This window comes from Rhinatrema bivittatum, chromosome 1, assembly GCF_901001135.1.
Source record: "Rhinatrema bivittatum chromosome 1, aRhiBiv1.1, whole genome shotgun sequence".
Taxonomy (NCBI): Eukaryota; Metazoa; Chordata; class Amphibia; order Gymnophiona; family Rhinatrematidae; genus Rhinatrema; species Rhinatrema bivittatum.
Genome location: NC_042615.1, coordinates 541,167,188 through 541,193,418, shown reverse-complemented (window position 1 = coordinate 541,193,418; position 26,231 = coordinate 541,167,188). Strand labels below are relative to the sequence as shown.

Genomic DNA, 26,231 nt, shown 5'->3' with positions numbered 1-26,231 from the left:
AATAGGACTTTTAACTGGGTTTGGGGTTTTTTTTTTCCCACGAACGGATTTGAGCTATCCCTCTCTGATCTTTGAGCTTCTTTATCCGGAGCTCATACCAGGGAAACAGTCGGTTCTATTCCGCATCATGCCAGCTTCTCCTCCCTGTACACTGTAGGCTCACTCCGGACCTCTCCGCCATAAGGGGTTGCTCTCTGCAGGGGTGTCCCTGGGGCATACCATTACCTAACCACAGGCTCACACTGGCGTCTACAGCAGTGTTTTTAACAGTCTGCTTTCAATCAAATTTAATTTCCCCACATTGAAAAGTAGGGAGGCCTTGCAGAATTGGTACCTATTACTAAACTCTAAGGATCTGAGGGGGATGTTGTCCCTTAAATAATGGGAAATCTATTTGCTAAGCAAAAGGATTTAGCATTGCCCAGGCAATCATTCTAAGGAGGTCATAGGAAGAACATTACAAAAATACTACATTGGCTAGTATAAAATTATAGGCTTTATAACAAAATCATCCACCTTTTTCCCCAATTAATCATGTTAAGAAAATCATGGCAACCTTCCTTTCTTTTTTTTCCCTGTAGTTTCTCATTTTAAATTGACCAGAAAACAAATGCATAAAATGTCATATCAAGCCAAACAGAAAATGTGACCAGTTCTCTCAGGTCTCAATCAAATGAAATCCAGCTGTGCAGGGAGCTGCAAATCAGTTTCAAAATAAAACCCTGTTATACTCTCCGATAAACATGCTAGACAAAAATAAAGGGCCGACTACAAAATAAGGCATGGCAACACAGAATATCACAACTGGCCACTACTGGAAATGCTATCTGCTTTCTGACTGCTTATTTGCTCTTTCCTAGGCAGAAGCTCCCAGTGCTCTCTTTGCACCTGGCAGCACGCCTCATTTTTGGACTTCCTCTCGGAATGCAATGTTGAGTCACTAACCACAGACACACTGCACTGGGTTAGCAGTGCCACGGTGCAGCTCATGCATAGAATTATACCATTACAGCCGCACTTCCACGACACTTACTAGCAAGTGCAGCTCGTCACGTCAGGAAGAAAAAAGAAATAGCTATTTGGGGGAAAAGTTCCCTCTCTAGAGGAGCAAGAATCTTCTGTTGTGCTCTTTCAAGGACACCCATTCTACCAGAACTGCTCCCTGCCAGGGCGCTGCAGTAGCTGGGAGAGAGTAACCAACACATAGATCCAGGAAAACGCCGCCAGACAGGGATGTTAAGATGCTTTGAAAAGGGTTTTCCTATAAAGCTATTATTACTGCAAGGTGACATGATGAAGGTTGCTGACATGATGAAGCAGGCTAAAATGTAGGTCATAGGTCAAAAAGTATGTCAAATTTAGTCTTAAGTTTCATTCTTGCCTTCTGGGCTCAATTTACAAGAAATCATATGACTTACACGAGCTCCAGCTACATTAATATGTACGAGATAGAATTTTAATACCATCCTATTAAGAGGATGCTGTGTTAATGTCAGCCAATTAGGAAAATGTCATGAAAACAAACTAGCTCATTGGTCTGTAAACTGGATTTAATCTATTGGGCAATCAATGATCTCAGAGACCACTTCTGAATTGCCTTGCTGGTAATCTCACACTCTCCCAGAATATTCCAATAAAAGATCTTTACAGAAGTTGCACTATGATTTCGTTATTTTCGTTAAAACCACAACAGCTGAGTGCATAGCAATTTACTGGGATAAAAAGGCTTGGCTGAAGACTGCCCTTTCCTGGGCTACAAAGATGTGTGGGCTTCCCTACCACACTTAATTTCAGCCACATTAAAATGAGGCTTTCCCAGGAGAGGAAAACAGTAGGCATTTATTCAATTTTCAAATGTCGGCATGCTATTTTGCCATCCCCTTAACTGCCCCGTACAAACAGTGGGTGCAAAGCATGAGGCCACTTTTAGCATTCACACTTTGTGGCTGCTACTTTCCAAAGAGACGGCATACTTGTGACATATACCAGTTAAAAGCACCTGCACACGCTGCAAACAATAGGTGAGTCGCCAGAGAACTCTCTACAAAAAATCCCACAGATAGCCACACATTATTTAATCTTCAAGCTTTTCACCTAGAAAAATGTACTGACTGATCAATTCTTTTAGATTAAGGAGATTATACTAATTTTGGGTGCACATGGACGAGCAACAGTGACAGATCAGGGGTTTCATGAAAGGGGTATATTCACACGGATGCATTAAAAAAAAAAAGCCTCTCAGCGGACTTTGTTTGCCAATTGTGATCTATTTGAAAAATCTAAGGAAGAGGAAGGTCAGATTCTAGTGTGTATGATAAATATTCTACTGTAGGGTTTGTTTGTTTAGTAATATGTTGGGGTAGATATTCAAAGCACATTCTGTGCTATTTAGCAGGATAAGCAGGACTTTTGTGGCTAAGTAGCCGGACACTGAATATGCGCCTACATTTAGCGGCCGCAACTTAGTTGTATAAGTCCCTTATATGGCTAAAAGTTACACACCTAAAAAGGGAGCATCTACTGGGCAGATCGGGGGCAGAGCGAGTTAGCCATATAACCTATACAGCTAGCTACCAATATTCAGATAAGTTAACGTCTTAAGTTTAGACGTCCCATAGAGCAGGTCTAAACTTAGCCAGGTAGACTTATCCAGCAAAGTTCCAACATATAAACATATATTCAGCAGCTTTGCCATGCCGCTGAATATACATCAAAACTTAGCCGATTTAGTTCTACTTTTGATGGGCAGTTCCACTAGTAATTATAATAAAGAAATTAGCATTTTCTCCCAGGTATCCTCACATGCTCTTATAGAAGCTAAGTATTAATTACCTGTTGTGATATTTTTTGTCATATTATGATTCATTATATTAAAGTTAATTATACAATACTGTAAAACAGATCTAATTTAAAAAAAATTTACATTTTTCTTTAACTGACCCTAGTACTTGCAGTTATTAGAGGAGAAAAAGATCCTGCAGATATAACTATCCGATATGGACTTGCCTTGTATGGTATGGTTGTTTTGTGCTTCCTAGGAATATCCCTAATGGGTACACTGAACCTGCAAATGTATACACTCCTCTTCATGTTATAAAGTACCATGAAGGTCATCCCTCATGGGGAGACAGTGGTACATGAGCAGTAGGAGTAACATCTTGGATCTAAGATACATTATTGGTTACAGTTCCAAGGGGTATTAACACAATCTTTAAACATTACATTATGATATGAAGTGTAATGTTTAAATATTATGTTAAGTTGTTATTAAAGGTCATGGGGCACCAGAAGGTGACCTGGGAAATAAAAAAGTTCACTGTTCTTGTTCAGACTGTGTGGCTGAGTTTTTTTCGGGATGCAGCCTAGTTATACCTAAATACCGGTAACCTATACGTATCTGCGTAAAATGTGACACACGTAAAGTTTACTCTCCGTTCCTGAACCGAGTGAATCAAAGTGCTGTTGAGTACAGTAAACAGCATGTCGATGCAGGGAAGAACTATTCTCCTATCCTTTACAGATTTATCTAGCCTCAGCTCACAGAAGACCTTTATATCTCTGGACACTCATTATCCAGAGGAACAAACTCTCCAGATCTTCTGTCTCTCTCTCCCTTTAATCCACCAGGCCAGAACTCCAGGAAATATCTTATCTCTCATCAATCTAGAGAAAGACTCCTCTCACTTCACTATCCTGGGAAAAATCCAGACTGGACCTGTCCCTATAGTGATCTCTGCATACGCTCTACTGGCTGGAATCATCTACTAAATCCAGTGGCGTGTACAGGAGTGTGCCATTAAGTTAGTCAGGCAAAGGGCCATGAAAGAAAGAAAGAGAGAGAGAAGCCTAAACCTATGGGCAGAGGAGGATTTGCTATCTCCATGAGTGTCTGTATGGGAAACATTTTTAAGGATTTCTCTCTGGGAAAGTAAAGGTCAAATATGGCCGAGTTTTGTTGTCTGATGTGACATCTTCTCAGATCAGACAAGCAGAAAGATGTTTCAAAGTGAAATATATTGGTTTTCTTTTTTTAAAAGTGTGTTTATTTTTCTGACCTTTCCTAAACAATGTTGATAGACTACTGGGGTAGGCAAATGGGGGAGTGAGAAGTCTTCAGTTCTCCATCATGTATGCAGACCTCTGGAAATGACTATCATAAGATGACTGTAGTCACATAGCTATAGTCTGATAACTTACTAACATAATCTTTTTTTTTCTGTTTATAACCCAATTTTTGTGAAATAATCTTTTATAGATTATTCGTGTAAATATTGTCTGTGCAAACCTTTGCTGCTATACTTAGTTTAGGACTGTCTATTCTATTAATCAGCCTTGTCTCTGGTTTATCTTATGCTCTCTGAAGATACATTTTGATTGGCATGCATGCCAAAATTGTAATAATTAGCTTATTCTAAATTATACTACAGCTCAGCTGTAATTTACAGTGGTTGGAGTGAACTTACAAGGCGGGTGCCTCACCCTCCTAGAAGAACTGGCAAACAGTGTAACTGAGGCTTGGTTTCATTTCATTGGCTTTGTGAGGCATCCAAGAAGTATCTGGATTATAGTTCAGAGCAGATATTGTGCAATTCTCCTCCCTGGAAGTTGCTAGAAACAGGAGCTGGCTTTTTTTTTTTAGCAGTTTGGAGAGAATGGGAGCAAATTAAAATCATGCTGTCTCTGCCAGGTGGATGGAAAGTAGCAGGATTCTGTTTAGAGAGTAGTATTTCCTTTGCCTGCAGGCTGTCTGGTGATTCACTATTTCTCAAGTTTGAGATTGTGTATGTAGGGGTGTCTCATCTCCCTCCTAAGCCATATCTATGTGGTGGCAGTAAAAGGGGGTCCAATCGTTGGACCAGATTATGTACTTTAAAAAAAAAAATCATGCTGCCCATATCACCTCTTACTGGAGGGGGTTCAGCATTCGGACTGAAGATCTAATCATTCTTGAGAGGCAGACAAGATGATTGGTGATCATGACAACCTTCCCCTCACCTTCACCCCATTCCAGACCTAAAAGTCCTTCAGCTTCCCCCCATGCCTCTCACAAACAACAACAACAACAACAAAAAGCAACTTTGGCTCAGCAGAGAAAAGAGGAGTCTTTGATTTTGGTCTGAACCAAGTGCAAACATTGGTGAAATGACCCATGCAGAGGCTTGTAGCGACTCCTGTGACACTCAAGGATGTTTTTATCTTCTGGTTCATTGTCCAAGTCTGGAAATAAATCACACAATTTCATTTACTTGTTTCTATTGAGTCCACTCTGGAAGTGAATCAGACTTGTGTCAAATCATTTAAGAAACCGAATCTTTATCTGATTGTGATAGGGCTTAGTGAGTTAGGCTGGCTTTGATCCAGATAATCCATAGTAAAGAGTACAAGCTCTCAGTCATCTTGGCAGATTTAACAGCTAAAATATCTGACTCTGACTTTTTACCATTCTTAACCACCTTTGTATAGCACATAAACAAAGAATGATTGGGTAATCAAAAACTAAAATTAGTAAAAACTTTTTGTACTAATCAGAAACTAAATCATGAACTGCTATGCCATGTTCTTGCAAAATTAAAAGCTGCAGTTAGAGTGCAAATATTCTCCCATGCTCATAAGTAGGATATCAGGAGCCAAGTAGCTACTTTTATAAAAGAGAAAGGGAGCATGACTAATCATTTTCTAAGAGACCCTCAAGAAAAGCATTTGCAAATTCTCAAATTTGAGCTTTGATACACTTTGGGCTTCTGCGTGATTTTATTTTTGATTTTATATCATTTGGCTTGAGGCTGTTTTATATTATTTTGTGGTTTTAATGCCAGTGGTTGGCTAGATTGTACACTGCTTTGCATGGTTTTCTGGGAAAGGAGGGATCTAATACATTTTTTAAATAAATAAAAGTGAGGTGTGTGCCGCCTGCTTTCGCAGTCCTCATCACAAGCCCATCACCGCCCCTTCCTGTGGGGTTCCCATCTGAAAAGCGAGGAAGGGCTGGCCTGCCTCGGGGACTGGGAGCAGAGGGCGGCTCACAGGCCTGTGCTACGTAGAGCTTTCCTGCTGACTCTCAGGCTGATACAGTACAGTGCACTCCGACAGAGCGCACTCTTAACCTGCTCTTGGACGCGTGTTTCCCTTACCCCTTATTCAGTAAGGGGAGGAAAACGCGCGTCCAACCCGCGGCACCTAATAGCGCCCTCAACATGCAAATGCATGTTGAAGGCCCTATTAGGTATGCGCGCGGGATACAGAAAGTAAAATGTGCAGCTGAGCCGCACATTTTACTTTCAGAAATTAACGTCGACCCAAAGGTAGGCGCTAATTTCTTCCGGCACCGGGAAAGTGCACAGAAAAGCAGTAAAAACTGCTTTTCTGTGCACTTAATATCATGGCGATATTAAGTCAGAGGTCCCGAAGAGTAAAAAAAAGTTTAAAAAAAAAAAAAATTTTGAATTCGGCCCGCGGCTGTCGGGCCGAAAACCGGACGCTCAATTTTGCCGGCATCCAGTTTCCGAGCCCGTGGCTGTCAGCGGGCTCGAGAACCGACGCCAGCAAAATTGAGCGTCGGCTGTCAAACCCGCTGACAGCCGCCGCTCCTGTTTTTACCGCCAGGCCTAATTTAAATACAGAATCGCGCGCACTGGCCACTCGCCGGTGCGCGCGCCGGGAATGCCCGCTCTCCTGCGGACTGTACTGTATCGGCCTGTCTGTTTAGCCAAGCACTGCCCTGCACACCCAGCCGGGGGAAGGGAAAGGGGGTAGAAGTGTGATGACAGCAGCAGCCCAAGTGGTGGTGGGGAAAAGAAGGAGTGTAAATATAGGTTAAAGAAGTTGGATTTTTAAAAATAATTCACAAGGGCTGTTTTGTATGTTTTGAAGTCACCATGTTTTTCAGTGAGCCTACTCATTTTATCCAGCACAGAGTACACTGAACAGCAGCAGCATACAATCCCATCAGTAGTGAAGAACAGACGATAAAAATGTGGAAGGCCTCAGAGTGGATTTACGAATGTACTGGAGCTGCTGAAATGAGATTAATGCATGGCAGACTATGCAACTCAAAAAAAAAAAAAGCAATTCTGAACTGCCTTTTTTTTTTTTTTTGGCTAAAACTGAGTCTAATCCACTGATGTGTAATATATTGTCCAAGCAAATGCGTTCTTGAAGCCATAACATGATTACTGCACCACAGCACCGTGTCTAATTCTGTTTACTCAGTCACATTCCCTGTATGGTTTGATTTGTCTGTTAAAACCAAGCTAGCCTGGAGCTGCTGCTCTTGAAGCAGTGCACACTGAAGCAGTGTGGAGAGCATTTCAAAGCTTTAACGGGGCAAGATTCAAAATTCGTTCCCTGGGCCCATACTGATTTAACTAGGTAAAGGGGCTTTTTAAAAAAATCTCGGCCAGCTTCCAGCCATTTATAAGTACGTGATGTATGGAGGTATTCATGGTGGGGAGGCAACAACGAGCCCAGTTTTGCTTTGAAGGATAAAAAGTACCCACAGAAAAAGTGGGTGCAAATTTCTCCTGGCATTTTCTTTTTTTCTTGGGGAAATTTCCAAGAGGGAAGTAGACTTGTATTTTCCCTTTGAGAACTGGCACAGGGTCTACATGGATTAAAGTTACGAAGAGAGAACCGTGTTAAGTGGAGCTCCACAAGGATCGGTGTTGGGACCGATTCTGTTCAATATCTTTTGTGAGCGACATTGTGGAAGGGATAGAAGCTAAAGTTTGTCTGTTTACGCATGATACTAAAATCTGCAACAGAGTGGACATGTTTGAAGGAGTAGGGAGAATGAAAAGAGATTTAAGAAAGCTTGAAGAGTGGTCAAAGATTTGGCAGCTGGGATTCAATGCCAAGACGTGCAGAGTCATGCATCTGGTGTGTGGTAATCCGAAAGAGCTGTATGTGATGAGGGATTTAAGACTGATGTGCATGGACCAAGAGAGGGATCTTGGGGTACTAGTGTCTGGAGATCTAGAGATGGCGAAGCAAAGTGACAAGGCGATAGCTAAAGCCAGAAGAATGCTGGGCTGCTTAGAGAGAGGAATAACCGGTAAGAAAAAGGAGGTGAAAATGCCCTTGTACAGATCCTTGGTGAGGCCTCACTTGGAGTACTAGGTTCAGTTCTGGAGTCCATATATCAAAAGGGACAGAGACACGATAGAGGCGTTCCAGAGAAGAGCGACCAAAATTGTGTGGGGACTGTATGTGAAGACCTATAAAGAGAGGCTGCAATACTTTAGAAAATCGCGCTAATGGGGGGCGGGGGGTCGACACGGGGGGGGGGGCGGTCCTGCGCTAGCCAGCAGCAATCGCACCGCCGCAGTGCGATCGCTGCCGGTTTCGCACCCAATAGCGCCACCATAGAAGGTGTAGCTATTGGGAGCGAAATAGGACGTGAAAAGGCACCTACCTTTTTGCCGTCCACGGCGTCTTCGCGGAGTCAGCCCCGGTGATGCCCCAACTCCTCCTCTTCCGGGGCCGACTCCGCCCCGATTTAGGTAGCGCAGGCATGTGCTACCTTTGCAAGCTATCGCAGGCTTGCGCTGTTGGTGCAAGCCTGCAATAGCTTTAGAAAATGAATCCCCTTTTCTGTTGGAAAAGAAACAGTAGAACTAGGGGTTATGAAATGAAACTTCAAGGCAGATGACTCGGAACCAACATTAGGAAATATTTCTTCAAGGAGAGGGTGCTGAATGCCTGGTATGCCCTTCCAGATGAGGTGGTGAAAACGAAAACAGTCAAAGAATTCAAAAAGGCATGGGATAAACACTGTGGATCTCTAGAGGACAGAAATGAGAAAAAGCGTGCAGAGTGGTAAGTTGCTGGTGCAGCAGTTACTGCCCTTAACAGAAGGCATGGAGATTACTACCATTAACCAATATGCCTTGATGATTCTAAATCAACTGAAACATTGCTCCCCACTTTGATGGCAGGGGAAAAGGGGAATAGGATACAGACAACAACCAAGAGGGCCCAACTTCTATGGCCTGAGTACTGATATTTATTTATTTAACATTTTTATATACCGCAATTCATGTAGCAGAGTTACATATCATTTCGGTTTACATTAGAACATTGAACAGGCATGTAAGAATGCAATTACATAGAACAAGGGAGATAAACTAGGATCAAAGTAACTGGGGAGTAAAGTGCAACGAATAAATAGACAAGTAATAGTAGTCTGTTGTAGAGATTAAATTAATCTGGTTAAAGATCTAGGTGTATATTGCTGTGACAAAGTCTCGGTACATGGAGAACATATCAGGATTGGTAGTTTGCGAAGTTGGACTCTGAACTTAAGCTCAAAATCTAATGGAGTCTGGTGGAATTGGTTGTATGAATGATAAGTGATATGCAGACATAAGGGGAAAAGCACAGGACTGCTTCTACAGCCAAGTCCATAATCAAAGCGCGTCAATCAACACTGTCTGAATTTTCAAGAAAGGTCATCACCTAGTAAAAAAATGTTGCTAACTGCAATTTTTATGGGTATCATAAAGCTTGGGGAGAACTGCACAGAGCAGCAGTTACTGCCCTTAAGAGAAACATGGGGGTAACCTGTACAGAGTGGCAGTTACTACCTTAAGAAGCTTGCTGGGCAGACTGGATTGACCATTTGGTCCTTTTCTGCCATGGTTTCTATATTTCTATATGTTTCTAAGTACCCATGGACTTTGCCACTATGTGGGTAGATAGGAAAATAGTCCTGTAAATGAAATAGGTATTATGTATTTTCCTACAACATGATAGCATGACAGTCTTCCTACATAAGTCACTGTATTGTTAGTTGCCTTCTTAGAATTTGAACACAGGGAGAATCAAAATGGCCACGATGAGAGAGGTTGTGCGTGGGGGAGCTCTCTTTATCTGAATTTCTCCGAAGACATGCCCCATACAAAGAGAAAGGGCAAGCTCAGGATGGAAACCCCGACCACCCCGACTCAAACCCTTTCTCAAACAAACATAGAGAACTTTTTTGCGCCGACGGCAAATTCAACCCCGGAGGGGAGATCTGCTGCAGCGTTGGCCGGGGAGCTTGGGCTGACGCCGCTGGATATGATGACATCTCTGAGCCCCGGGGCTCCCAAAACCCCTTCACCTCCCCAAACAGACCCGATGCAGGAACGGGGACTGGACACCCGACCAGAGATGCCGAGTGTTTCTCAGCCCCTAGGGAGGGAACCTTCAGAGGCGGAACGGCTCGTCAATGCAGTCGGAGGAGAAAGTTCACTACACCACACGGAACAGCGTTTGCTGGTATCGTGTGCAAAGAGAGATCTGGAACTACACCCAACAGCTTTTTTACACCAGGAGGCTGAAGGACTTTCGGTGAACCCCAAAATGGGAAAGGAACACCGGAATGAAAGTGGGGTAAGAGCAGTTTCTTTTATTCCAAATGAGAAAAATTTTCAAAATGTGACTCTAGAAACCGTATGGAAGATGCTCACGTCCTTGGAATCCGCTATTGGAAATTTAACAAAGATCATGACAGACACTCAGCAACAAGTTTGCCAAATAGAAACTTTATTAACAACACACTCAAATAAGATACAAGAACTGGAAAAGCAAGTAACCCAGATACAAACAACGCAGAACACCCTAGTTCAAGGTGAATTGATTAATAGTATGAAAATCGAATTCTTGGAGAACGAACTGCGAGCAAGAAATTTAAGGATTTTAAATTTCCCACATATTGCTCTAATTTCACCATTAGAGCAATTTAAGAAGTATTTGTTGGAAACTCTGATGATAACAAAAGAATTAATACCAACTATTACAAAAATGTATTTCATCAAAACAGAGAGAAAGGAAGGACAATGTAATCAACCCCCCAACTTTGAAGCTGGAAATTTAACAGAATTTCTTGAACAGCCCTCGGAAGAACAGATAGACTACTGTGGGACATTATTAGTGAGTTTCTCACTAGTTTCTGAGAGAGACATGATTCTGAAACTTTTTTTGAGAAACAGGGAAAAAAAGCACTTGGGGTATAAATTATGGATGTTCCCAGACCTGACGAAAATAACGCAGCAGAGAAGGAAAATATTTTTGGCTATGTGTCAGGAGGCCAGGGATATAGGTGCGCAGATTACCATATGATACCCCTGTAAATGTATCCTTAGATTAAATAATGTGAGATACATTTTTTTTGATCCCTCACAGTTGAGGATATTCCTAGATACACATTCTTCAGGTCATTTAAGCTCTACCTGAAACTTGGTTATGGGATTTAAATGTAAAATTGTCATCCCTCTCTTGTTTTCCTAAATGTATTCCACAAATTTACTCCCTTATTTTTAAGGATTCTCTCCCTAAATTTCCTTATAACGGGTCGGACTAGGTTGAAATATATGTTTACGTTTTCTTGAATAAGTTAAGATATACCTGTGGAGAATGTTAATTTGAGATTCTTTCCTGTAATATTCCTAAAGACCCTCTTATTGATATGTATGTAATGCTATCAAAATTGTTTGAAAAATGCAATAAATATAAAATAAAAAAAAAAAAAAGAATTTGAACACAGATGTAAGCAATTGGAAGCTGAACTCGGACCTGGGTAAGTTTCAGCCAGTCGAGGTCAGCAAAATTTTGGGATTTTCCCCAAAATCCGCAGAGAGAATCTGTCAGCCTTTCACAAGCAGATTTGAGGAAAACATTGAAAAGGATTCAAACAAGTTTAATAAATTTGCTTTAGAGTTCTGAAAAATCTGATGGGTCCACCAATTTGCCAAATATTAGAAAAGCCCTAAGGAAATGGCTGTAATGGTTTTCAGAGTTTCGAAAAAAAAAAAAAGATTAATTGAAGCAATCTGACAAACCTTCCAACAATGCTCCAGGTTCACTGAATGGTTTGAGGAACCTATCTTGAAATTCACACATTTCTAAGCACGGAAACTCTCTTAAAATTCTTCACTGTGCATTACCTGGCAACAACAAACTGTGCTCCTTAGAATTATTCACAGCAGCAGTGATTTGAAGTTAATTCTTTTTAAATTCCCTTCCCCTCCTTTTTTCTTTTCTAAAATTCCCCTTTGGCTTTCTGGCCTCAACAACTGTCCTTGACCTAATAAGAGATTGGAATTGTTTCAGAACTGTTAGGTTACGTCAGAAGGGGCTACATTAGTGCCTAAAGCATTCTGCAGGACAAACCGAAAATAAATACATCCTTCCAACAATGTCATACAAGATATGCTGTTGACCTTAACATTTAAAACCATAGCAGTGTGAAAAAGGATTTTATTCCAAATACTCTACCCTAAATATGATATAAAACTGCTCAAGTAGCTGGGTAATCTTTCTCTCTTTCGCAGCATGGCTGCATGGACATAGAACATGCAAACGTCAACAGTTTTGTTTGTTATTTTGTTACTGGAAAACTCCATTTCGGTTTAGCACTCTGGCAGAGAACAGTGAAGAAAAAAAAAAAGATTTCCTCCAGATGCTCAAAAGGAAATGAATAAAATGTTAAGACAACAGCTAGAGACAGAGGTCTAACTCCTAGGACACACCAGAGCCAAATGCCCTGAAAAAAAGCCTGCTCTTGCTTTATTATTTTATTTTTAGCAATCCAGATGACTAAACTCACATAAACGGGTGCTCACTCACACAGCGGGAGGAGAGTTTGAATTATGAAGCCCCGGTTTCTGCAGAATCTATTGCTTTTCGCTAGCCAGCAGGATATGTGCATGCAGCATCTGTCGTACCTCTGCAGGAGGCCTCCGAACCTGACCACAGGCCATTGGGCTGACAGAGCCGGATGCTGCTTCCCACCAGGTCGAATCCTGTTTTACAGCGGATTCCGCAGGCTGCGTCAAAGTGGTTGTTGCAGGTGTTCTGGATGAAGTAACCATTTTCAGGAGCCTGCAGCTCTGGACAGTGCACAACTAGTGGTGGTCATGCCCAACAGACACACACACACACAAAAAGAAAATCAAAGAAAAATGGTTATGGTGCGCTGAATGAATTTCTTTTGTATTTAACATGAAGGAAAATGAGGCAAATCTAATGCACTAAAAAAAAGCATCTTATTTAGTTTAATTAGGTGAAAAAAATGATACTCTGGGTCATTGCTTTCCCAAACTTTGCCATATGTACCTTTATTTTGGTAAAATGAAAGATAACAATGAGTAAGCAGATACACAGTTTAAAAATTATGATTTATCTGGAATTGTAATTTGCTAATGAGTTATCATGTTGCCTCGAGTTTATTACTCAATAACCAAATGACTTTTGCCATAGTACAAGAGTACATAACCAATCAAGATGGCCTTAGTAATAATGAATCAAATTTTAATGCCACAAAAAGCACCACTGGCTTTATTAATTTTATCCACAGATTTTTTTTTTAATCCTGTTTCTCTCTACCTTCAGGCCTGTATCCGTTACTGATTAAAATAATTACCACAATGGCAAGGTGCATGCCTTGACAACTTGGGAGGTTCAATTTCGGTTTCGTCGGCCATATCATACATTTTTATCCCTTCGCTTCCCTAGTATTTCCAAACGCCATTTTCACTGTAGCAGCTACCGCACGAAACCTCAGGAAGTCAAAAGCTTATAAAGAATAAATATATGAACTATTTCAGAGCCTCCAGGTCACCCTCAGCTTCATATTGACACCCTGCCTTCTATAGATTGCCAAGAGATTAGTCCCATGAAGTGATGCGCTCGTATTTCTGTCAGAAATACGAATCGTTGTCCTGCTTGGGAGGGGCTGCAGGGTCTGTGTTTCCTAGCGTCACTCTGGCACTTGGGCAGCAGCGCAGGGACTGGGGGCTAACAGAAAGGCAGATCAGAGGGAAGGTCTCTTTTGTAGGGGAGGGCAGGTAAGAGGGATTCCCCTTTACTCAATGTTACTGTCAGTCACAGTGTCTCTTGAGTTTATGGCTGGGCATAGGGTACAGAGGGCCTGCTGCCAGCATCTGTTTCTGTGGCCTGGATAAAGAAATAACTAGAAATATACAGAGCGATACAGGCAAGAGAAGACAACAAGTACACAGAGCCGTCTTGTCTCCGTGCCACAAGCCCAGTGTGTTCTCTAAATATCCAGTTATTTTAATATATATCAGATACCCTTTAACACAGGGCTTCCCAAGCCTGTCCTGGGCACCCCACAGCCAGTCGGGTTTTCAGGATATTCACAATGAATATGCATGAGATACATTTGCATATCATGGAGACCCATATCCAAATTTATCTCATGCATATTCGCTGTGGATATCCTGAAAACCCGACTGCCTGTGGGAGTACCCAGGACAGATTGGAGAAGCCCTGTTTTATTAGCAAAGGATCTGAGGTTTCTCTCTAAGGATGAGTTAAGGAAAGTGCTGCAGAACGGGATAATTAAAGAGAGGAATTGCTAGAGAAATGATCTTTAGGCAGAGCTTTGGTAGTTTCTTTGGACTGCACTTTTCCTGAACGGTCTCCCGATTTTGACCTATTGGTTGCAGCCGCTGGCACCAGACAGCTGAACGCTTCCCAGTGCTCCATCCCGAGCTCTCTGAGGAACAGAAAGTCATGCTCGAGCCATTGCTGCCCCACTTCCCTCTTTAACCTTAAACTTTAGGATTACACAGAGGGGTAGATTTTATAAAAAAGCGCGCAGATTTCAATAGATACGTGCGTAGCCGCGCGTATCTGTTAAAATCCGGGGTCAGCGCGCGCAAGGCTGCCCAAAATCTGCAGCCGGCCGCGCAGCCAGCCTGCGTTCCGTCCGAGGCCGCTCTGAAATCAGAGCGGCCTCGGAGGGAAATTTTCTTTCCACGCCCCCGCACCTTCCCCTCCCTTCCCTTCCCTTCCCCTACCTAACACCCCCCCCCCCCCCCCCCGGCCCTATCTAAAGCCCCCCTACCTTTGTTGCACAAGTTAAGCCTGCCCGAGGCAGGCTTAACTTGTGCACGCCGGGCCGGCCACCGGCGCATCATGGTCCAGTCCAGGGGCTGGTCCAGAGGCCGCGGCCATGCCCCCTGGAACGTGCTGGCCGCGACACGCCCCCGACACGCCCTGATGATGCGCCGGCTGCGACACACTCCCCGACACGCCCCCCCCCCGGGACTTACGCGCGTCCTGGGACTTTGCACGCGCTGGCAGCCTATGCAACATAGGCTCGGTGTATGCAGGGGGGGTTTGGGGTAGGTTTTCGGGGGTTACATGCATAACCTACGCGCGTAACCCTTTGAAAATCTACCCCAGAACATCTTTCATCCAAAGAAAATCATAGTCCCCGGACCATGCTCCTTGATCTGTAAAAGCTACTGTTACCCGGAGTTTGGGGTCTGCTTTTTGCCTCTCGCCTCCCCAGTGCTCCATGGTCACAGCTGTCTCCCTTTTCCTCCTCTCCTCGGCCCGACCCAGACCCCCTTCCTGCCACGTCTCAAGCTTACTCCTTCGGAGCCTCTCCCCCCTTCTGTGCAGGTCACAGCCTCAGCCGAGTTGTTTGAACCTCGCAGCGCTTTGTAGATTATCTGCGGAGCACTGCAGGGTTCAGAGCTGAGGCTGCGCACCAGGTGGGACGGAAAGGCACCAAAAAAAAAAAAAGAAAAGCAAGTTGGGAAGCTGCCGCGCCGCACTGGAGATGGCTTTGGTTGGGCTACAGAAGGTGGGGGGGGGATCCTAGTCCATGAAACTCAGCAGTTTTTTGTTTTTTTTTTTAATAATTCAAACAGAGCCACTTGGCTCCACCCAGTCTGCCCATTTGAACTTGCCTACCCTGCTGTCACAGGTCTTATTCAACCTGCGGCCTTCTCCCTTCCCTCCCTCTGTCCCTGCCATTGTTTTGGCTCCCACAATCTCAGCTGGAAATCCGTTCTTGGTATCCGCCACCCGCGCAGTGAAACAGGAGTTTTGAAAAACTCCTTTGAAGGTTCCCTCCTTTCGGGGGCACATGATGACCATTCATCCTTGACGTTTTCATTTGATGGAGCTCATTACTTTCTGGGGCTTTATTAAGTGCTTTTTTTTTTTTTTCCTTTATTGATTTTTTACAAAATTACAAAGCTACACTTTGCTCAGAAACACGGAAGCATATTTTCTTATTAACATCTTAATACAATAAGAAGGAACATTTTTTTAGAAACTTAGACCACGATCTTGTTAAAGGGGGGGGGGGGAGAATTAGAAATCATTTAGGGAGTCTCAAAGATATATTCAAACAAATAGTAATCAGCTTAGCAAGCTTTATTATTCTTTTACCCTCTCTTATTTATAACTTGGGTTAATTCACATGGTCTTCCCTAGGAGAGGAGATTATCAAGGCTTTCTTTCTCAAATCTAGAAACACTCTTAATTGTTCCGGAGCAAAAAATATAAAGGTATCTTTATTATTTATTAAGTGCTTTTTATAGTTTATTAAATTTCTATAACATTTATAATGAAAGAAATCAAGAAATCTTGGAATACATGTCAATATAAAAAAAAAAAAAAAGAAGAAGAAAAGGCATACAAGAAAAAGACATTATACATAGTGGGGCAGATTTTACAATCTACGCACACATGTTATAAAATCCAGGGTTGGCGCGCGCAAGGGTGTGCACAATTGTGCAACTTGCGCACGCCGAGCCGTGCAGCCTGCCTCCGTTCCTTCCGAGGCTGCTCCAAAATTGAAGCAGCCTCGGAGGGAACTTTCCTACCGCCTCCCCCCACCTTCCCCTCCCTTTCCCTATCTAACCCACCCCCCAGCCCTACCTAAATCCCCCCCTACCTTTATTTGAGAATTTACGCCTGCCAACTTGCGCTCGCCGGCCGGCTGCCGGTGCACGGTCCCTCGGCACGGCGGCTGTTCCGGAGGCCTCGGCCCCGCCCCCGCAACGCCCCCGGGCAGGCGCCCCACCCCCGACCCCACCCCGGAACGCCCCTTTTTCGAAGCCCCGGGACATACGCACGTCCCAGGGCTTGCGCGCACCGCGAGCCTATGCAAGATAGGCTCGGCGCACGCAGGGGTAGGTTGGGGAAGCTTTTCGGGGGTTACGCACGTATGTTGCACGTGTAACCCTTTGAAAATCTGCCCCAGTAATTCCAACTATTTAGTCCTCTTTAAATGGGAAGTCATCTCAAGAAAACAAACAAGGTAAAATGTCCAAACAAATAGACCTATGGAGACATTTTTACTTTAATAACCAGGTTAATTATCCGTCATATAGGCTAAATATGAACCCCTCATCCCCCTTTATCTGTAAGAAATACTTCCAAGTGATCAGGTTGAAGAAAAACAAACTTGTTTTTTTGATAGGTAATGAGACATTTGCAAGGAAATTTGAGGAAGAATGTGGCTCCTAAGGCCAACACTCTTCCTCGCAATGCCAAAAATTGCTTTCTCCTCACCTGGGTGGATCTCAAGACATCCGGGAAAACTTGGACTGTTTTACCACAGAATAAGAAATTTTTATTTTTAAAATATATCTGCAAGACAAGATTCTTTTCTATTTCTAAACCAAAGACCACTATCACGGTGGCTCTAGTTGCAATATCATCTCCAGAAGCTTCTAGAAAAGATGTCAAATTGGGACTATTATATCCATCCCTTCTTTCCTTGCCTATGCATGGAAAGCAATGTAGATACAATTTCTTTGGAACTTCCTCAGGTCTATGCCACATTACTACATAAAAACTGCTGCTTGCCAACGCAATGAAAATAGGGGCTGAGGATGCCATTTGGTTTTGGACCAGAAAAGGCAAAAGGGGAGAGTCCTGCAAGGAACAGTGGTTGGTGAAAACTATTTGATTTATCAGTGTTTCCTCAGGTTTCTGTGGCAGCTCTACTACTTATTACCTTTCACGCAACTCATATGCATGAAAGATGTTAAGCTCCCTCGGGCACGCTTAGCTCACACTCTGATAGATTTTATTCCTGTCAGATTAATGCCAGGGCCAGGCAATACTGATCAATTGTTTTACAGAAGAATGTTTTAAGGTTCTACACATTCGGCTCACGTCAGATGATGCACTGGTGCAGGATGGGCTGCTCGCAAAGCTAACTTCTCAAGCTACTTTCCCACAACAGGAGCCAAAATTTAGCTGAAATTCAGAACAGATTCAGATTTCTTAAGCCTCTTGATGTCTGGAGCTATTTATGTTTGTATTCAAACCAATCATTCTACTAGGGGGGTCCGGTAATTTCTCTCTTTTCTTTGTAAATCAAAAATATTCTACACTAGCAGAACGCCTGTCATAAAAGAATTTGATAGTTCAAATCTTTCACAGTGCGGTGCACTCAGTCCATTACCTCTCATCTTCCTTTCCCACTGCCAAGTCTCTGTTTTAAGTCTTTCACTCTCTAGTAGAATTACTGGGTATAGAGGGCAGAGTATTTCATTCAGGTGCACGCGTGACTGTGTGTTGTGTGTTTGTGTATGGGTGGGTGCAGAGGGAGGCTCTGTGCATTTATGTCTGTGAGTGAGAGAAAATGTGGCTGCATGTGTTTGAGTGAGATGGGTCTGTTTATGAGTGAGATAAGAAGGCTGTGTGTATATATGCATGGATATGTTTCAGTAAGGGACGTTGTGTGTTTGCGTGTGTGCGAGTGAGGGAAGGGTGCTGTGTGTGAACTCCCTCGTCTGCCTTCTGCTAATGCCCATTTGTGGTACACATGGTCACTACATTGAGCCCCTTCCCCCACCCAACCCAAGCAGCACAAAGCAGCTTCTTAGCTCTAATCCCCCATTGCTCATTTTCTCTCACCCTTCAATTGCTCTCTCTCTCAACCCCCAGACCCCATTGCTTCTTCTCTCACACACTATTGCTTTTTCTGTCACCCCCCCATTGTTAACTCTTTATTGCAGGGGTAGGCAATTCTGATCCTCAAGAGTCAGTCAAGTTTTCAGGATATCCTTATTGAATATGAATGAGAGATTTGCATGCACTCAGTTGTATGCAAATTTGTTATCATACATATTAATTACAGGATATCTTGCAAACCCAACCAGTTGGTGGTCCTTGAGGACTGGGATTGCCCACCCCTGTTTGAACCCTCCCTACTCCCACTACCACCACACTGCTGTTAGATGTAAGGGGTCTTGATACCACTGCTACCCACAACCTTTCCTCTCCTGCTGCAGTCTGTCACTGATGCAGATGCTTCAAACTACCAGAATGACCTGTCTCCCACTCACAAACTGGCCTTCTCCAATGCAGGCCCCGCAGTGCCTCCAGAGCCTCATAGCCTGAAACTCTGTCTCTTGCCAGTGCAGCCTATCACCACTGCAGCCGCTATAGTCTGACTCAGCCCAGCTCCCTTCCACTAAGAGTGAGTTTCTTCTGCTACTATACGGACCTGGTCAGGCACAATGGGGGGGGGAGGGGCAGGAAGCTCAGTGACATCACTGTCAGCAGGGTCCTTGATTTTGAGCTGCAGTTTTGCACCGAAGGGGCATTGGAGGCAGGAGAGATCTGCTACCTCCTCCTGATGGCCAGATGTCATCTGCGCCATTCAAAGATGCTCATGTGGCAATCATGTTTCCCGGCGTTTGCTTTGAGCAGTAGGAAACCTCCTACAGTGTTACAGACCCACTGGCACTGGCTTTCATTAACCAGGATTCCTGCTTTTGGATGGAGTCTGCATCTTCCTGGATCTCAATATTTTGAAACCCCAGTTTGCTCAAGGGAAAAGTAAGCAGTTGTGTGGAAGCCTTGGAATTAAGGATAAGCTGAAGTCTGTGCCCTTGAGAGATGGAGATAAAGTAAAACACAAGGCGGAAAGTTTGAAAACTAAGGGCCTCATTTTCTAAAGTATCGCAGACCTACGATACTTTAGAAGATGAGGGGCGGGGGGCTGAAATGGGGGGCGGGCCTGCGCTAGCCGGCAGCAATCGCACTGTCGCGGTGCGATCGCTGCCGGTTTCGCACCCAATAGTGCCACCGAAGGAGGTGTAGCTGTTGGGAGCGAAATAGGACGCGAAAAGGCACTTACCTTTTTGCTGTGCGCGCTGTCGTCGCGGAGTCGGCCCCGGTGACGCCCCAACTCCTCCTCTTCCGGGGCCGACTCCGCCCCCATTTTGGTATTGCACGCGAAAAGGGACATTCCGCGTGCGAAACGTCCCTTATCGCGTGCGATACGCTTGGAAAATGAGGCCCTAAATGACATAAAAGCACTGAAGTGCTGAACTTCACATTGCTTTCCTTCCCTGCGCCCAGAGTAAGAGTCTTTTATTTATGCTTTTGATGTTATTTTTATATACTTTTATGTAATTTTTAGATGTTTTACTTTTAGTTTGATTTTATTTTATTCTTATTTTATTTGATTTTGAATATATTGTAAACCGTTTTGGTCAAATTTCTGTTTGTAAAGACGGTATAGAAATCTTTTTAAATAAATAAATAAATAAATAAATGAATGAATGAATGAATGAAATAAGAGTCTGCAGAGTGAACAGCAGATATCACAGCCCCACAGTGCAGCTGGACTGTGAACAGCTTTGCGTGAGCCAGTGTTTCAACAGATCTCAGTTAGAGTTGAAAGATAAACAGATGAAAAATGAAAAACAGGGCTTTAGTCAAAGGCATACATATAGATCAGCAAGAAACTAGAAACTGGCCAAAAAAAAAAAAGTGTAGTCATGGATTGCAATTCACAACCTTGTTCCAAATATGCAAAGATCATTGGTTTGGGACACAGTTTGGGACTGCAACCCATGATAATAATTTTTATGGCCCCCCTATTCACCAGAAACAGTTAATATTACCGTCTCTCGGATCGTTTAAACACCAAACAATAGCCATTTAACATACGGTCGGTTTTTTTTAAAGCAAGCTGTGGTTTCATTGGCCGTAGCTTACCTTCGCAGGCTGCACCCAGCGTGCGGTGCCCCGCCTTGCAGACGCAGTCTTCTATGGAGTCGCTCCCTGGAGGAGAGGTGTGATTTTCATCAGGGCAACGGATGCAGGTGCTGACCCCACCGGGGGAACCTTCAGGCTTATATGTTCCAGATGGGCAAGCTGGCGAAGACAACCCCCCCCAAAAAAATAACCCAAGCAACATAAATTATTGGTACCTATGATCAGCCTGTCTCAATTTTCACACAATTCTCAGGAAAAGAATTTAAAGTAAAGAGCAGGAAATTCAAAAACTAGGACAATGATATGGACAATAATGGTTTTGTCTAACGAGAATGTAAATCCATTCACACTTACAAAACAGTCAGAAACCGCATTCAGTAGTGCCTTACCCCCAAAATAACAGCATTCCATAGCACAACCACCTCGCAACGTGTGGTTTTCACATTAGGATCCCAAATTAAGAGGCAGGAAAACGTGACCACTGTCAACCTGAAGGACATTAAAACTTGTGGATACATATTGGGGCTCATTTTCATAAGCATCTACCTGCATGCAAAACGGTTTTATGCGTGCACGTGTGTTTTTTGGAAAGTTACTCCAGGGGTCGGAGGCATAAAAGTAAAGCGAGGAATGAATTTCACGCGTGCTTTTACACGTACTGTAAGGAGGCGTTCCCGGGGGCGGGAAAATGATTTACACGTGCACTTTCAGTTTTTGAAAGTACGCACGTTAAGTGCTCACATGGACAGTCACACTTGCTCCCCAGCAGGTATAAATGCGTGCGCCCATGCCATGCTAAGGTAAGCAGAATCCCACTCATTTTCAAAGCAGTTCACTTCGAAAGTCAGGGCTGACGTCCGCTTACGTGTAGGCTGCAGCCTTATGCAGGCTGTTATAAAATGACCCCCCCATGTGTAGGACTGCACTGGAATCCCAGCAAAGGAGTGGCCTTGACAAAGGGCTTATGCACTTAGAGAAGAAGAGAAGAGCAAAGCACCTGTGCCACAGCGCCCCTACGTGAGGCTGCTGCATTGGTTGCTTCCTGGGTCTATATCAGACAGAAACCTCTAGAGGAGTTGTGGATTACCAAGCTGAAAGTCTAAAGGAGAAGAGTGTTCTTTTAAGTTCCCTCTTTCCTGAAGAAACTCTAGGCCCAATTCAGCGGGTCATGGATTTTTGGAGATTTGTGCGACTTTCAAATTGATTTTACCTTTTGAGATTAGAAAAGATTCTTCATTTTGGAACTTATTTGAAAGGAAGATTTTCTACTCTTCCTTTCCCAATTTTCTTTAAGGGAAATGATTTTTTTTTTCCTCCTAGTTCCATTTTGGAGAAAGAGAAAACAGTGCCTCCGAGGCTGAACTGTTAGTTGAAGGAGAGGATAGCCATCCAGCAGAGGCAGGAGAGAGGAGAACGGGTGGCACCCACAAGGTGCTTACTCATCTGGTGTACAGAGGAAAGTGAAGTGGGTACCTAGCTGGTTCAGCAGAGAAACTGAGGAGTGAAAGCAAAAGAGAGGATCCAACCAAAGCTTCAGACACTCAAGTACTATTAAAAAGGAGCTCTAAACTGGAGGGAGTGTCCAGGTATAGTGTTCTGATATTCCTGAAGTTTCAGAGGGAATAGCTGGGAGAGTCTCTGATTGCAAGAGGGAACAGCAGGACCCCAGTAACAAAGAAGAGGAACCATACAGTTACTGACTGAAGTATTTATTTCTGGATGTGGATTTATTAAGGAGAAAGTGTATCCTGGGTCAGATCTTTTTTTTTTTAAGGAGTGCTTCAGTAAAGCCTTTATGTTGGAACACCAGTCAAATGTCTCTCAGGTTCTTTTATTGCACTTGGAAACTGACACATATAATGTCCAAGGTCTTGGAAAATATCCTCCCTTGGGCATCCCACCAATGGAGGAGAAACAGAGAAAGACACAATATTATGCTGAGACTTAGCCCTGGTAATGAGTGTGATTAGCCTGATGACTTAAATAAGATTCCTTGAATTCAGGGTTATATATGAAACAATATGCAAATACACTTCACCTGCACGGTGCTTGCCGCTCGGACATCAGGTTACTCTGTTACTGCTTCAGCAGATTATTACTGCTTCCTGTACGGGTGCACAAGAAGAATTCATAGCACCACAAAATTGCTCAAATCACAGCTGGCCAGAGACCCAATGGAGACTGAAGAATTCAGAAAAGCATTCAACAATAATGCAAAGAAAGGTAGTATTAACATCTGTTTCTGCTCCAGGTCTTAAAGAAATAAGCGCCTAGATAAAATGATAGGATACTAATGTGATATAGACTGCTTGTCGGCACCCTTATGGGAACAATCCAGGCGTGCTTCATCTTCAGTGGAACACTGCCAATAAAGGACAAGAAACTGACAATTTAAGGAGGTTGCGGAGAGCATCTATTTTTTAAAGCATTTTGCTTTTCTGAACTGCAATTGACCCCCATAAATACAATATATTTCTCCCCGTCAGTTTTTGGCTTTTGCAAGTTCTTGTAATAATTTCCAGCAAATGCAAACGTTCATAAGATATCTGTGGTTTATGTCGGAAACTGCACTGACATTCAAATACCTCAAAGGTATAAATAATGCAGAGGACATAGGCATTTTTCTTTCGGTGGAAATGAAGTTCTAAAACAAGAAGAGATCAGAATATGAGGCTGGAAGAGGGCAGACTCTGGAGTAACATAAAGAAAGATATTTTTCACAGAAAAAGCAGTGAATATATGGAACAGCCTCCCAGTGGAGCTGGTGGAGGCCAAAACAGTAACAAAATTTAAGAAGGCATGGAGATAAGCAGGGAGGACCTTGCAATGAAATGAAAGGAAAGCCGGAAAGCCGTTGTGCTCTACGGTAATGCAGATCTTATGATCCTTAGTTGCGGTCATACTCAATGTTTCTTTCCTTTAGACGAATGCTTCTCAGCCCAGTCCTCGGGTCACACCTAGCCAGTCAGATTGTATGCAAATCTCTCTCATGCATATTCATTGTGGATATCCTGAAAACCTGACTGGCTAGGTGTGACCCGAGGACTGGGCTGAGAAGCATTCGTCGAAAGGAAAGAAACATTGAGTATGACAGCAACTAAGGATTGTAAGATCTGCATTACCGTAGAGCACAATGGATTTCCGGCTTTCCGTTCATTTCATTGCAAGATCCTCTGTGCTTATCCCTATGCCTTCTTAAATGTTGTTACCGTTTTAGCCTCCACTGGCTAGGTGTGCCCTGAAGATTGCATTGACAAACACTGCTTTAGACCATACTGATTGCATTGTCAAGGTCAAGTATCCTTTCCCCAGGCCATCCTACTTCCTTTTTCTTTTTTAAAGTTGTCTAGTGAATTTTGTACTTGTGAAAAATGTCAGCGTGGCAATGCTGGAAATCAAAGCATTACCTTTATTCCCAGACACTGTGCAAGGTGCCGCATCCCTCCTTTAGAGGGAGCACCTCTAAGAGTGAGAGTTGCTGCCCACTTTGAACCTTGGCTGGGGGTGGGGGAATGTGGAGGGAGGAGCGAGGCTTACAGCAGAGGGAGCCCCAATCAGGCAGCAGTTCCTGATATAATCCCCCTCTTGGTTTTGTGTACTGAAGAAAGGGCTGTTAAGCTAACGTCCCAGACCTCTTGTTCTCCCTGCCATCTCACAACAATAACAACCACAGGGTTGCTGGAGTGCCACCAGTGGGGAGGAGGTATCATCTCTGGGACCTTAGGTGCAGTGGTGGGGTTCAGAATTCAGTCGGTCACTCCCAAGCACCCTCTCAATCACAGTTCAGCAGATACTCAATTAAGGAGAGTTCTCAATACGTTGAGGTCACACAGAGAAAACACAGCCAGCAGTCCAGCAGTGGTGTTCAACAAAAGCAGGTTTACTTCAACAAGATCCAAGCCAAAACGGAAAAATCATTAACAGAAGAAGCAGATCAACAACTCCTGGTGCTGAAGTTTCTTTGCCCAGAGTTCCCTTCCTCTTAGCGCTTTTCTCTGGATCTGAATCCATGTCCAATATACCCTCCACCTTGAAGGGTGGGAAAATTCTCTCTCACAATCATAAGCAAGGGGGTAAAATGGAAAAAAAAACCCCTCCTTACTTCAAACTGGATATGAAGGAAATATTCTAAACCAGTAGTCTCTGTCCACACTGTTATCTGGTCGCAGGGGTGAGGTAACTGGAAATCCAGCCCTTCCAGCATTAGGTTTAGTGTTTTTTCAATTGTTTCGTCTATGGGCAAGATTAGTTGAATGTCATCTACGTAGATGTAGTGTGTGATACCAAGTCCTGCTAGGAGGTGGCATAGGGGTAACATAGAGATGTTAAATAGTGTCACTGATAGTGCTGAGCCCTGAGGTACTCCTGTTTTTAGCTTGATTTTGTCTGATGTCGTGTTTTTTATCTGTACTTGAAAAAATCTATTGTTTAGGTAGGATCTGAACCAGTCCAATGTTTTGTTTTGCAGACCTATTTCTTCTAGCCTTTTTACAAGTATGGAGTAGTTTACTGTGTCGAATGCTGCTGACAAATCCAATAGTATCATTATGTAGTGTTTACCACTATCAAATCCTCATAGAACATTATCTGTGAGAGAGATCAGCAGTGTCTCGGTGCTGTAGTGTTTTCAAAAGCCATGTTGTAAGGGATAAAGTATGTTATTGTTTTCCATCTGTTCAGCTAGTTGTTTCTGTACCGTTCTTTCTATTAATTTAGCAAGGAGGGGTAGATTTGAAACTGGTCTGTAGTTATTTAAGATATTTGGGTTGCAGTTCTTTTCTTCAGTAGTGGTTTGATTATTGCACCTTTTAGAATATCTGGCATTATTCCATCGTTAAGTGATAGGTTGATGATTTTGGCTATTGTATGGAAGGCTATGTTGGCAAGTTTTTTTATATCCATATTAGGTATGGTATCTATTTTATGTGGGGCAGGATTTAAGTTTTTTATCATGGATTCAACTTCGATGTCAGATACTTCGTCAAAGGTGGACCATTGTGTCACATCTCTTTTGATCATTTTGATTTCCTGTTTTGTTGAGTTAGGGATCTTATTTCTTAGGTTTATGATTTTTGCCTAAGAAATAGTTTGCTATTTCGTTACATTTGTTCTCTAGTGGGGTTTGAGGTGCCTCGGTTTTGTCGTTTGTCAGGTTTTTTTTACAATGTTAAATAACGTTCTTGGGTTGTTTGCAAATTTTTCAATTTTTGTGCTGAAGAATAATTTTTTTGCGTCAAGAATTACTTTTTTGTAATAAGCTAGTTACTTCCTAAATTTAGTCAGACTGAGGATTTACATTTAATCCATTCTTTTTCTCTTTTTCTCAGAGTTCGTTTGACCTCCTTTATCTTCTCGTTATACCATGTGTTTGATTGTCTAGACTTAGTAATTTGAATTAGCTTTGTGGGATTTATATCATTTGCTAATTTATTTGTTATTGACAGCCATGCTGCTGTTGCGGT

The 26,231-nt window shown here is 43.1% G+C and overlaps 1 protein-coding gene across 1 annotated transcript in view; it reads right to left on the bottom strand.

Moving 5' to 3' along the window:
- SVEP1 (sushi, von Willebrand factor type A, EGF and pentraxin domain containing 1) overlaps nucleotides 1-26,231 on the bottom strand; it is a 534,033-nt gene that overhangs the window by 369,179 nt on the left and 138,623 nt on the right. The window contains exons 4-5 of the mRNA XM_029614894.1: nucleotides 20,770-20,928; nucleotides 12,705-12,884 (exon numbers count right to left, since the gene is read on the bottom strand). Of these exons, the coding sequence (XP_029470754.1) occupies nucleotides 12,705-12,884; nucleotides 20,770-20,928 (339 nt within the window). The remainder of the gene's footprint in view (nucleotides 1-12,704; nucleotides 12,885-20,769; nucleotides 20,929-26,231) is intronic.